Source organism: Ursus maritimus, unplaced genomic scaffold (genome assembly GCF_017311325.1).
Source record: "Ursus maritimus isolate PB19 unplaced genomic scaffold, ASM1731132v1 scaffold_18, whole genome shotgun sequence".
Lineage (NCBI taxonomy): Eukaryota > Metazoa > Chordata > Mammalia > Carnivora > Ursidae > Ursus > Ursus maritimus.
In genome coordinates this window covers 30,286,913-30,300,972 of record NW_024424230.1, presented here as the reverse complement: position 1 = coordinate 30,300,972, position 14,060 = coordinate 30,286,913, and the positions used below count along the sequence as shown (strand labels likewise).

Here is a 14,060-nt window from a genome sequence, read left to right as displayed (position 1 = left end):
AAATATATTTATATGTAAATATATATAAATATATACATAACATATAAAATTTTATATATATATATATATATATAATTATAAACAGCTACAAATTGTCTGAAAATCGATTTCAAATGACCTGTAAAATTAAATTACTTTTGGTGCCTACAAGGTTTGTTTATTAAAACAAAAGCTGTGGGAGGGAAGGGGTGGCTGGGTAATGGACATTGGGGAGGGTATGTGTTGTGGTGAGTGCTGTGTGTTGTGTAAGACTGATGAATCACAGACCTGTACCCATGAAACAGTGCATTATATGTTACCTTAAAAAAATCTAAAAAAAGCAAAAAAAAAAAGCAAAACCATACAAGCTGTAACATCCACTCACATTGAATTTTGGTAACGTAGGTTTTATTTTTCTTTACTAATCCTGTGTCTTATTACAAACAATTATAGCATTGATTGTCTTTTAGCAGTAGTTGGATGGGAGTTCAATTTTTATAATTTCTCTTTTTAATTATTCTTTATTTTAAATTCTGGTTTTTATTCAAGTAGGGGAATTTTTTTTATTCTAATGCAGCTCAGATAATCAAATGAACTCAGCAAGGAAATAATGTTTACATTAAAACTCTTCCTTTCACTCTAATGAGTGAAAATTTTTCCTTCATTGTAATCACTTCTGTGATTAAATTATTATGAAATGAGTACAAGGAAAAACTTTTTAAAATTCTAATTAATTTGAATTAAAAATATTTAATAGGGAATGTCTGCTTTTATTATTTTAATGAAAGTTAGTCTTATTTCAGAGATGCTAAACACTAAATTATTTTAAGCAAAAGTCTTCTTTATTAATGAATGTTAAATTAGTCTTGTAATGATGTATTTTGAGCTTTGAAAGACAAAGGGTAAAGATTAGGTATAAATGAAATCACTGTGCTCCTTAGGAAAGACAGCATAGTTTAGTCTAGAAATGTGTTGCAGGGTTTTCTGTGGGGAATAGCTGTACACACCTGAGAATGTGGAATCAAGAAGAGCGTACATCAAAATGCTAATAAGACAAAATTTAATATTTAGTACTAATTGGAATGTCAGAGACTATGTGTGTCTTTTCATGCACACGCATGGGTAGAGCTTAAACCTCTAACCTGAAGAGCAGAGAGAATGTACCTTGAAGAAAAGTATTAGAACCTTAAGGACCTATGGGACAATAACAAGTAGCCTAGTCAGTATATGTGAGGCCAAATCAGCCATTTATATGCAGTTGAGGATGATTTTTTCATATTTGGTAAATAACATCTACCTTCTATGCCAAATACATATAGTCTGTGTTGCAACACTTATACAAGCATGTAAGTTTTGATAAAATTAGGCCAAAATTTTGATTCTCCTGCCCTATAGTTTTTTGATGTCCTTAAACATAGTTCCAGACCCATCAGACATCTTTTTAAGTCAAAGAAAATAAAGGATTAAACCCAAGGAACAGATATGCCATTAATTGGGATTTAGAAATGGGAGAGCAGTTCATTCAAGATATTCCTTTAGATGTCCCTCCACCGAACTGTCCTTCACTCTTTACATCCACCTCTCTTTTACTGCCCCAGCCTGAAGCTGCAGAGTTATTGGATCATTTGGCATACCTCCAGTCTAGTAAAGAGATAAGTGCGGATCCAGGCCGTGGGTTGTCCTACTGTGTCCTTCTTAGTTTCCTAGCAGTTAAATTCTCTACTTAAAAGGAAATACTAAGTGTGACCACTTTTTATTTGCTTAGAAACATTTTCTTGTTGCCTGCTTTTTCAAAAGTATATTTGGGTCACTTATAAGAGGAGAAAGGAGTAGAGTTATAATGGTTATGTGTAGTAGCATGAAATTGGAAACATGAGACCCTTGCCATCAGTTAAGGGTCTCTGGGTTGGTTCACTTCAGAAATTCTCTTTGCCTCTGTTTCTGCATCTTAGAGGGGTGGAGATACTGTCTGCCTCAGTCAGGTGAAATACTGCATGTGTAAAGTGTTTTGCACAGAGTAGTCATTCAGTAACACTGGCTTTTATTTTTTAGGAACCATTCTCATATATGTCTACTAATTTTTCTAGTTATTTTAGTAAAAATTCTAGTTCTTGTTATTGGGAATCAGCTGTAACTTTAAATACAAAATAAAGGAAAATTCCTCTCTCTTTGGAAACTGCAAAGCAATTGAAATAGTTCTTGGCAGAAGTATAAGGAATTGCTGTAGGAAAGGAGACATTTTGGAAGATCTTAATTTTGCCAGTGATTGATATAGTTCCTGTTCTTGTATAGGCATTGAAACGGTGTGGGAGAATATTACTATAATCTCACCTTGGTATATCCATTTAATAATAAGTAACAGGGATAAAGTGAAGGAGATTATTAATAAATATGCCACACTTTAAATTTTATGCAGTAGTTCTAGCTTTGAAATGCAAAAAAATGGGACGCCTGGCTGGCTCAGTCAGAAGAGTGTACAACTCTTGATCTTGGTTGGTTTGAGCCCCATGTGGGTTGTAGAGATTACTTAAATAAATAAAACTTTAGAAAAAAAAGAAATGCAAAAAAATAAAGCACACTTTTGAGTTGAAAGAACAATTTATGTTTATTTTTTTATATTTGCAGCACCTAGCAGAATCATATTTACTGTTTATTTTTTCTTAAAAAAATACTTCACAAACAACAAGGAAAGGGTGAAGAGCATATAGCAAAAACAATAAACTTCACTCAAAACAGTAATAATATTCAGAACTTCTTGTAAGTTATGAATCACTTCTTTGTCATAAAAATAGGTCATAATATATTGTAACAACATCTATATCAGTCTGATGCTGTCTCTTCAAATTGAGTCCTTTTTTTTTTTTTCATTCAAAAGACTAACCTACGCTGACCTTATAGGTTCAGGATAAATTCCGACTGGACCTGTCTGATGAAGAGGCGGTGCATTACATGCAGAGTCTGATCGACGAAAGTGTCCATGCTCTCTTTGCTGCAGTGGTAGAGCAGATTCACAAGTTTGCCCAGGTAAGTGCTCTGAAGGCAGTGCAATTGATCTCTCAGCTTCTCGGTGTCCTACCCCAGAGTCCTTGGAGAGCCATGCTTTTCTCCTGCTAATGATGTCTTTTCTGTGTTTTCTTTGTCAAGCCTTTTTGACATCAGTCAGCTGATGTGAATGTGTTGCATACGTTATTAACTCTAAAACATCCCAGTTAAATTTTCATAGTCATTAACTAAATTGTGGAATATCAGCATAGGTATATTTGTCCTTTGTGGTCAGTGGTGATTGTAAATCTTTCTTGAGAATGATCTTGGGTCTAACCGAGGCCTTAGCAAGTGAGACTTGAGCACTTGTTGGATTTTGACAAATGGTGAAGTGCTAGGAAAGGAGTTTAGAAGCTGAGAAAAGCAGTGCATACCACACACTGAAAAGGTCTGTCTGTAGACTTACTGTTAGTAGAATCTTGCATGCAAATGTCTGAGGGAGACCTTTTCACACTAGCCTATGATGGTAAACCTCAGGCTTAAAACGGGTTTCATTATGAATTTCATAATGAGGATGCTTATGAAAATGGTGAGCAAACAGAAAAATTAGGCCTCTTTCCTCCCACACGCTCACACTCTTCTCCTTGCTTACTCCTTCCTGACTTTGCATATTCTGTTAATAATTTTACTAATCACCCAAGCTCAAAGCCTGTCTGCTTTGTCTTCTCTCTCACCTAGTACCACTGTCACCAAGCCTTGTCAGTTTAACTGGTTTCTTGTTTTCTTTTTAGTTGAACCATTTCTTTATCCTTTTCTATCATTTTCTGACTACTAACATTTTAATCTATTTTTTGTTCTTTAAGATATCTTGGATAACTAAAACCCTTTATAATTCTTCTGTTTTAGTCTTTTTTTTTCTCTAAGCATTTTTTTATCCTTCTAAATATCCCAGATATATTTTCACAAAATAATGTTTTCCCTTGTCTTTTTTTTTTTTTTTTTTTAATTTCAGTGTGCACAATGTTTTCCCATTGCCTAACAGTGAAGTCCACTCTCTGGCAGCTCAAAGCCTTCCGGAATATTGAATTCCAAGCTGCTTTCCAAGGTGTTTCCCTAACACTCTCTCTGAATATTTTGTTCTTTTCTGTCTTAGTGATTACTTTGCAGCTGCCATTTCTTCAGCATAGAACATCCATCTTCTTAACAATAAATCTTTGGTAAACTTCTGCTTACCAAATCCAAGCTGTCCTCCGAGATCTATTCATAATGCCACTTTGATTGATCTTCCTCTGGATATTTATAGTACTTTTACTTTTATTATGAGTTGCACTTATATTTTGCTTTCTTTTATAGATACTTGGATACTTGTCTTATAACTACTAAAATACAAACTTCTTGAAGATGGGGCTATATCTATTTCTCACCTATTAGCACAGTGCCTTATCTACTTAAAAAATATCCAAGGAACATAAAGGAGTTTCTTCTGGTAAATGTTACCTTATCCTCTTTTTTTGCTTAACAAAAAGTTTCTTTTCCCAGAACACCAATTTGGGTCATAGTTTATCACAAGGACCAACTCTTTTTAATCCTAACCAGTCACTTCTCAAGAGAATAAACTGTGATTCAGATGGTACGTGATTTGTCTAGCTAATGGTAGATCTGAATCTCCATATAGCATAGCCGGATATTTTGGAGCAATAGGGTATAGAAGCCCAGAATGGGATAATGACTTCCACTAACTTCATTGACTAACAAGGGACTGAACCAAGACTTGAACCCAAATTTTTTGACTCCCATATCCAGTATTTTTGCAACTCGTTCTCTTGTCAGTGTCTTGCTTACCACTATTTTATGAGTAACTGAAACTTTCCCTGGCACAGCCCTCATAATCCAGTTACTTTCTCTCTCCCTTTTTGTATGTACACCCTTTTTTTTTCTTATTTAAAACTCAAATAGTTGTAACATGCTTGAGGTTAGAAATTTTTAACTTCTGTGTCTTTGCATTTCCTTCAGAGTTGGTTATTTATATTTCATTTTGCCCTATCCTTATCTAGAGCTGAAAAATTTCTCTTGCAGGAGTTTTCCTTCTTGCATACTTCAAGTTTCTCAGTTTTCTCCTTTAGTTTCTTGGGCATTTACCATATATAATAGAGCTAAAACTCCACACTTCAAATTAATGCTGCTGCCTGATCACCTCATTTCAGATTGTCTGTAGCTGTTTAACAAACCTGAACTCACTAGCTTAAAAAACAATAATGATTTATTACTTCTTATGATTCTCCAGTCAGGATTTCAGCCAGAGCCCAGCCACATGGCTTTTTTGTTTCCTGTTATGTCAGGTGGGTTCACTCATTCAGCTGTGTTTAGCTGGTGATTGGGTTTGTCTGAAGGGTCCAAAAGGTTTCACACATCTTCACTTTGCTCCTCCAGATGGCCTGTCTCCGCTTCTCTCGCCATTCTGTACTCTAGCTAGGCTGCTGTTCTCCTGCATGGTGAGGGCTGCCCCCCAAGAAATACGAAAACAGGGGCAGCAGGCCTCTTAGAGCAAATCAGAAGGCCGGCCCCGGCTCTCAGGGAGAAGAGATAATGTGTACTCTGGAGGAGAGGGATTAAATGTGGCATCTTTGAAGACTTAACTGCCGCTTATCTTATATACTCTAGCTTAAAGTTTGAGCTTTCAAGTTCTGTAAATGAACTTGTGGTATACTTTATTTATTTAAGATTTTATTTACTTATTTGAGAGTGAGAAAGTGAGTGAGAGAGAGAGCACAAGCATGGGGAGGAGGAGAGGGAGAAGCAGAGTCTCCGCTGAGTGGGGAGCCTGACATGGGGCTTGATCCCAGGTCTCTGAGGTCATGATCTGAGCTGAAGGCAGATGCTTAACTAACCAACTGAGCCACCCAGGCACCCCTGAACCAGTGTTATACTTTAGTTTTGAAATTGTGTTGGAATTTACATAAGATGTCTATTCTGCATTGCTCACTGAACCTAAGAATAAAAGGACTATTTTTCTTGGCACAGCAGTTAAGCGTCTGCCTTCAGCTCAGGGCGTAATCCTGGCGTTCTGGGATCGAGCCCCACATCAGGCTCCTCTCCTTCTTCCTCTCCCACTCCCCCTGCTTGTGTTCCCTCTCTCGCTGGCTGTCTCTATCTCTGTCAAATAAAATAAAATCTTTAAAAAAAAAAAAAAAAGGACTATTTTTCTTTTCTTTTCTTTCTTTCTTTTTTTTTTTTTGTTTTGTTTTAAAATTTTATTTATTTTACAGAGAGAGCGTGCCTGGGGCTGGGAGGGGAGGGGCAGAGGGAGAGGAAGAGAGAGAGAATCTAAAGCAGACTCCCTGCTGAACAGGGAGCCCGATGTGGGGCTTGATCTCATGACCTCAAGACCATGACCTGAGCCAGAATCAAGAGTCGGATGCTTAACCAACTGAGCCACCCAGGTGCCCCAGAGGGACTATTTTTCTTAATTCCCTGTATTAAAAATAAAGGAGAGAAAAGGCCAGATAAAAAAGGGACCACATTCTTATTTGGGGGAGGTAGTAACAGAGGGACCTTTTTTTACCAATGTCTCTGGGCCTCAGTTGCCACATCTATAATTGGTATTGAGATAAAAACTAATATAAATTTAATCTATTGTCAGAGATACACAAAGGTTAATTGCTTTCCCTGTATAAACCTTATATTGACTATTGCAAAGATTAAAAGTAAATGAAACCCCCAGCACTTATGGTTCAATTATGAAGATTGTTCAGAATGAAGAGTTAACGCATATACCTTTTCTATTCACAGAGAAAATATGAATATGGCCAATAAATTGTATGTAATAGAGGTGGATGTACTCTTAACTTAGACTTGGGAAAGATCATATATACGCATGAACTAACAGAGGATTATATTTCTTAGAAAGAAATATTAAGTCTTTCTGAGGTTTCTATTTTTTAGTTCTTCGGTAAAATGGTAGATACGATGTAGAAATTCTCGATAAATAGTTATTTTAAATTACTTTGGCCTTTGTTGTTACAAACTTTCTTGGACTAGGATAGATTCTTGATAACAAAAAAGTATTATTACGTAAAGGGGTGCCTGGGTGGCTCAGTTGGTTAGGCATCTGCCTTTAGCTCAGGTCATGATCCCAGGGTCCTGGGATTGAGTCACGCATCAGGCTCCTTGCTCAGCAGGGAGCCTGCTTCTGCCTCTCCCTCTGCCTGCTGCTCCCCCTGCTTGTGCTCTCTCTCTGTCTCTCTATCAAATAAATAAATAAAATCTTAAAATAAAAGGCACAATTTCCAAAAAAAAAAAAAAGAAAAATCAGAAACCCTAGATTCTCATCCTGATTTGGTCAAAAATTTCAGACTTTTGCCTTTAAAAAAAAAAAAAGAAAAAAAGGAAATCAAGGCCATAGCAACATGCATATGAATTTAGAGCAAATATCTGGATGATTCCAGCAATGTAAAGACCACCAGCATCATCCTAGACAGGGAATAGTGGAGGCTTAATACAGCATGAATATTTATGTAGACAAAATATTTAGAACATATCTCAGTGCTACATTTTATAATGAGAGATAATCATGTCTGGGACAGCAATAACCTTATTTATTTGAACTTTGTATTTCATACAGTGCTTCACTATTTTTTAACATTATATAATCCTTACTATAACCACGAAAGTGAGTTTTAACATTCTCCCCTTTTAAAGATGAGAGGGCTGAGCCACATAAAATGTTGTTTCCTAGCTTATCAAATTCAAGTCTTTACCAGACTCTCCCACCATATTCTACATCCTAAGAAATGAATTGAAATGCTCATGCTGTCTCATCTTTGGTTTCCTTAAATATGTCGCCTCTGCCTATACTCATCACCTGTGCCTATACTCTTGCGCAACTGAAACAATATCAAAATGAGAGTAACCCAAGGATGTTTAATTTCATTGGAATTTGTTTAGTTATTGAAGGTTACAAGAGATACTAAATATGGTTTTAACTTCACATAGGTCTTTTCAAATTATGAAATTACAGAAGCATAGTTCTTTCTTTTTTTTTTAAGATTTTGTTCTTTTTATTTTAGAGATAGTGAGCAAGTGAGCATGGGGGAAGGGACAGAGGGAGAGGGACAAACAGACTCTGGGCTGAGCACAGAGCCCAATGCGGGGCTGGATCCCAGGACCCTGAGATCATGACCTGAGTCAAAATCAAGAATAGGACGATTGAACTGACTGAGTCATCAAGGTACCCTGAAGCATAGCTATTTCTTAACTAATCTCTGAAGTTTATTTTCACTTTGAAACTCATACTTATAAATGCTATATATTTTCTAAGTAGTGACTGTGTATTTTCTAAGTACTACTTAGACATGCATGTGCAAATCCGGATGACCAACATCTGTTTTCTTGGTCACTCATAGCATTTATTATAAGGATGTATACTGCTAATTGATTTAGTCTAATTTTAGTGCATTCCTATTAATCACTGTGGATTATAGGACAATTTTCTAAAAATGGAGGTAAACTGATTGATACATGTTAACAAAAATTATAGTTGTTTCAGCATAAAAGAAATTATAGTCTAAAAGAAGACTACAAAATTGCCACATACAACTATTATGTTGCAATGCTGAAAAGGCTTATTTTCTTCCATCATACCATTCCCTAGGAAGGGTAGAGATTAAACACTGCAATATTCGTTGCCTAGCAACACCCACCTATTAGTGATACAAATTTTCCACTGAAAAACACTTTTATTTAGGTCATTGTCTTTGAGATTGCATCATCAGAACTCTTGTCCCCACTGAAATGATCTTTAAAGGGTTTTTTAGTCTTGTCTGCACAGGAAGGTAGAGGTCATTTAGTTTGGGTCACTTACTGCTCTAAAACTAGCCTTTAGATGGTAATCTCTCACACAACAGCCTGCTTCTGCCCTGTGTCTGCTTTCTCCTGTCTGTTTCTCTCTCCACTGATTGATGATAGAGAGCTGGAGAGTGAGGTGTGGTTTCCATTCATCTTAGTACGTATTAATCTAATTAACTGAATTTTGGTAGATTAACTAGGGTTAGAGATGTATTTTTTGTAGACTGAGAGTAAAACAATAAGAACAGATGGCATTCAGAAAGTTTACCTAAGTTCCAGCTCAAGATACTGAAAACAAGAATCCTTAATTAGCCCCCGTGGTGTCCAAGGGGGAAAGCACAGGTCCTAGCAGAGGGGCACATGAAGTGTAGTCATACATTATGTGGCTTTAACTGAAGAGTTACAACTATATATACTTATGGTGATTTAAAAAAGAAAACAAAAAACAATGAAAGGAGAAAAACGATGTTGTTATTCTGCCTGATGTTTTTCCTGAACAGTGTATGTCCTAATCAGTGTGAGAGGAGCTCCTTCAGGGATGTGGCAGTCCCAGGTGTCTCCCATGACATGACATCTTGCCGTGCTGCATGTGATTCCAGTTATTGAGGAGTCTCATTCTTTTGTACAGCGGGGCTTCTAAGTGCAGGCCATCCATCTGGCCCATCTGCTGCTCAAAAAAATAAGGTTTTTTTGCATCAGTATTAAGGGAAAAGCTCCCTGTTCTCAACTTGTGGAGAGATGACTATATGTAATGTGTTGCCTTCTGGCTTTTTTTGAGTAATTTTATTTGTGCTCCTGTTTTACCATTATGTGCTGACACTAACACCTAAACCTCGTGTGGGATGTTTGCACTGTAACTGCTCTACTTGAGAGCGCATAGATGCAAAAGATGCCCTAGGAGAAGAGGATAGAGCATCATTTCTGAGTTGAAGTCACATGGACCTTCTTTTACCATTAGGAATAAAGAACAGCAGTATAAAATAATTAATTGAACAAAACTAAAAAGTATTGAAATCTTTAGCCAAAAAGAACTTTTTCTTAAAAACAAGCTTTTTCTTTTAATTTAGTAAATAATTTTCTAAAGATGTAGATGATTCCCAGACCAGTGGCTTAAATAAATATCATAATACTAGTATTTTGTATTGTATTGTGTCCCCAATCTATTCCTAATTTATCTGAATTATCCTGGGAGGAATAAAAATCAACAACAACAAAGAAACAACAATAATAGTAACAATTACAGCTTATTGAACACATAGATGTGTCAGAAATTACATAAAGAGCTTTTTCTGTATCACCTTGTTTAATCCTCACACCTGTGAAGTGGGTGTGTACTAGGCCTGTTTTACAGAAGAGAAAACCAAGGCTGAGATTAAATAACTCATGGTCTCAGGGTTAATAGGGGGAAGAAGCCCAGATTCAAACCCAGACCCTAAGTTGTAGAAATAGACAGTAGTTTCTAAATCATGTTTTTCTTGATATATATATTTAAGCTTTAATTTATTAGAGATGAGTGGGTTTTGTTGTGAGTAGCAAGTTTTAAAAAATATACTTGTAAATTAAAAAAAAATGATCTTTTAACTTTTTTCTCTTTAATGTTTCATCTGCCCTTCAAGAGAAAAAAAAAATCAGCTGTTCAAACAGCCAAGAGAGTGTGATATAAAAAGGAGTCACTGGGAACAGTTAATCCCAGATAATTATGATAAATGTGGGATAACATTTATTTTGCACGTTGGCCACAAGCCAGTCGTGAATTTTAGTGACGCCCACGTGCTCTCCGGTCGCTCTGCAGTCAGCGCTGCTGTGCGAGTAGCCGTTAGAGCCCACCATGTTTAAAAACATCATACAGGCTCTTGCGACATTACAAATGTTTTAAAGTCTTAAGAGTAATTACTGTAATAGCAGCAGTCAGCAGAATGCCCTATAATTTTCAGCTAAAATGCCCTGCAGTTTATTTTTTATCTGTAGAAATTTAATTTCCTTGTCTTCTGTGGGGTGAGTTTTCAAACACTTGAGTATAATCTACAGTAAGATTTGTCTGTTTGCTTCATTAACTGCTTTTAGGAAGGTTAGTTGTGATACTGTTGTTTTCCTGACCCGCTGTTGTATCAGACCATTTTATATAAATTCATCAGATGTACAGGGAGTTGAACATTTTGGGACTGACTCTGCAGCATAGTATTACTGATTTTTTTCCCCACAGACAGAGACGCTCTGAAGTATTTAGGCGATCTATCAGAGACCGTCTGTTCAGTAGCAGTGTTTCTCCCACACATACAGACATAAGTATCCACATGTGTGGTTTTTCACTGTTTTCAGGATATTTAGACTTCCCAGCATGTCTGTGAGGACCCTCCACAGTTTGGCTCTAACCCACATTTTCAATTTTAATCATCTTCCTCTAGCCTTCAAAAAGAGCCTTCTTTGTAGCTCTGCTGGTTTACCTCATACCCAGTATTCCCCCTCAAGCCCCACAAACAGTCCACCTTTGCTCTTTGCCTGGAATGAGTTCCTCACCCATTGCCCAACTTTTGGATGTGCTTGTGTGTGTATGAGTGGTGACCCTGTATATGAGTATTTTGTCTTCCAGCTTTTTTGGTCTTAAGTAATATGGGGACTCTCACAGAACCTGAGCCATTCCTGGCACATAGTAGGCACCAAATAAACGTATGTGATTTTATATAATTGCCAAGGACCATTTGAGAAGTTTATTTTTATTTTCTCTGATATTATCTCCTAGAAGATATTTAAACCGCTTCTTAAATCAGAAATTACCTTTTTCTTAAAAGCATTAAAGTTGAATCTTACCATATTCTTGTTAGAATCACCACTTTAAATTGTATCAGATTAAAATCAGTCAACATCTTTTACATTTTTACACATATACATGAATGCACACACACACCCACAAGTATTTGTCCGTGAGTTTTTTTCCCCCTTCATGTTTTTTTCTTAGAGTAATAATGAGGTGAAGTTCACAGAAACAAAATTATGTTGCCCATGTCCAGCATTCGTATTTCCTCCGAGATATTGCCAGCATATATTTTATTGAACAAGATGGCACATGAGTTATGGACGGTTCAGTTATGTTCACCCGGACAATCAGAGTTGTCCGTACTGAGAAAGTGATGACTGGCAGCATCTGTACACGTTAAAGACAACCATTAACTGTTGCAGATGATTTTTGTATTGGCTAGTTCTCAGAAGTAATGGGTAGCATTCTCTGAATTTCACTGAATGCTAATTTTGAGAGATAATGAAGAGAGGTGCAGTGTCACAGACCTCTTTACAAGCAATATCTGAGGTAACTGTGAGGGTTCCTAGCACAAAACAGGTACTAAAAGCATTGGTTGTTTTTTTTTTTAATTTCTACTTGATATTTTAATATCAAACATTGTTAATGTGTTGGCCCCCACACAACTCCTGACTGGACTTCCTTGTTCTTTTAGGGACCACTGTCTTTGATTTGATTCCAGATCAGTTCTGGAATGAAGTGGGTGCTCTCTGTGGAATAAGCTACAGCTTTTCAGTCTCTAAAAATGTCATGCCAAGAACTAAGCATTTTTTAAAACTGTAGACTCTGTTGTTTGTCTTTCTTTGTGAAATTGAAGTTAATTACTTTCTACTTGTTTATCTGTTTTTGATTTTTGTAGTACTGGAGAAAATGAAACTGGATTTGCACATCAGGATGTTTGGCTCTGTAAGAAAACTACTTTAGAAGCAACCCCTCTAAAAGGAAGACTTCAAAGTGACAAGGAAGAGAACGTTTGTGATCTTCAAGATACCGTATATCCTAAATGTTACATGGTGCCTGAATTCTGTTTCTTTGGATGTCATTGCTCAAATATGGTCTTGAAGGGTTTGTTTTGGAATATTGTATATATTTATTTTCAAATGTACACATTGTTAATAAGTTAAGAATTGAGAAATTTGTTCCAGGATCATGTACGTATTATGAGAGCTCTGGAAGAATTTTATGTTGAAATAAGTAAAACATTTTAGTTTTTGGGTTTGAAATGTCCTGGGTTTTTTTTTTTTTTTTAATCATCTCTTCACATCAGGACAGTAGTTACGAATTTGGATTGTCTCAGTCAAGAAGGGCTTTTTTGGTTTGTCTCTCCCTACCCCCTTTCCCTCTCTTTCTCCCCCAACTCATGTTTGTTTTTGCCCAAGCTGTAATATTTAAAGTTTTGCATATTGTGGCTCATTCTTTTACAGTTCAACAATTACATACACTTCAAATAAGATGTCATTTTCTCTCACTTTTAAATATATATCTTATTTGAAAACTATGGTTAGTTCACAGTTCTCCTACCTTGTAAGTACATAAAGCAGAATATGCAAATGTAGCCATCTGAATTACTGGCCAAAGGGTCATAATGACAGCAGCTTTTAGTGTTGAGCCCAAGATATTTTTACATATACATGTAAGCATAAATTGTCTTTCTTCAATAAATACATTTCTGATGCAAACTTACTTTTCAAAAGGTTTTTGAAATAGCTCTACTGGACCTGTTAATGTAATATATCCTTTCTGATTTAAGCAAAATGATTTCTTGTCTTTCAAGTCCTGCTAATCCATCTCGCCTCTTTGCCTCATGGAACTTTGGGAAAAGGGCACATACGAAAATAGAAGAGCAACACGATAATAACCTTTGCAAATTAATGTGTGGCATAGTCATGTGACTTTGTTTTGGAAGAAAAACACTATCTCGTTCTTTCAGTGCTGAATAAATATTAAATATCCAATGACAGAAAAGATTAGAAAGTTAAATTGAGGCACAGTTCCAGACAATGCCATTAATTACAATGTTTGTTTGTCACCACATCCTTGCATCTGGGAGTTTGCCCCTTTACAGTGGGGTTACCAGCTGGATAGCAAGCACATAATTAGGAGACGACCTAGAGGCACATGGTGGTTTGTGTAAAACATACATGCTGGTTTGAAAACCAGAAAAGATGAAAAGATCTCTGCAAATCATCATAAGAGAGTCGATGCCCAAATGAGCTGGAAGCTCCATCCTCTATCTTGCTTTTTCTGTGCTTGACATGTTTATATCACTTTCTGTTGCGGAGAAGTTCTGAACCCATCTGCATTCTCATTCTTTGTGTCCTATTTCTGTTGGCTCTGAAGAATTTTCTCTAAATGCCCCTGTTGAAAGTGGCCAACCTTCTGAACTCTTTCAATTCTTTTTTTTTTTTTTAAGATTTGTTTTTATTTGAGAGAGAGAAACAGCGCATGCATGTGTGCGAGG

At 36.3% G+C, this 14,060-nt stretch overlaps 1 protein-coding gene across 1 annotated transcript in view; it reads left to right on the top strand.

Annotated features, from left to right (window-relative positions):
• PIK3C3 (phosphatidylinositol 3-kinase catalytic subunit type 3) overlaps window positions 1-13,282 on the top strand; it is a 138,226-nt gene extending 124,944 nt beyond the window's left edge. Inside the window, exons 24-25 of the mRNA XM_008691401.2 lie at window positions 2,878-3,003; window positions 12,459-13,282. Coding sequence (XP_008689623.2) covers window positions 2,878-3,003; window positions 12,459-12,473 — 141 coding nt within the window. The 3' untranslated portion in view covers window positions 12,474-13,282. The remainder of the gene's footprint in view (window positions 1-2,877; window positions 3,004-12,458) is intronic.
• The last annotated feature ends 778 nt before the right edge of the window (window positions 13,283-14,060 follow it).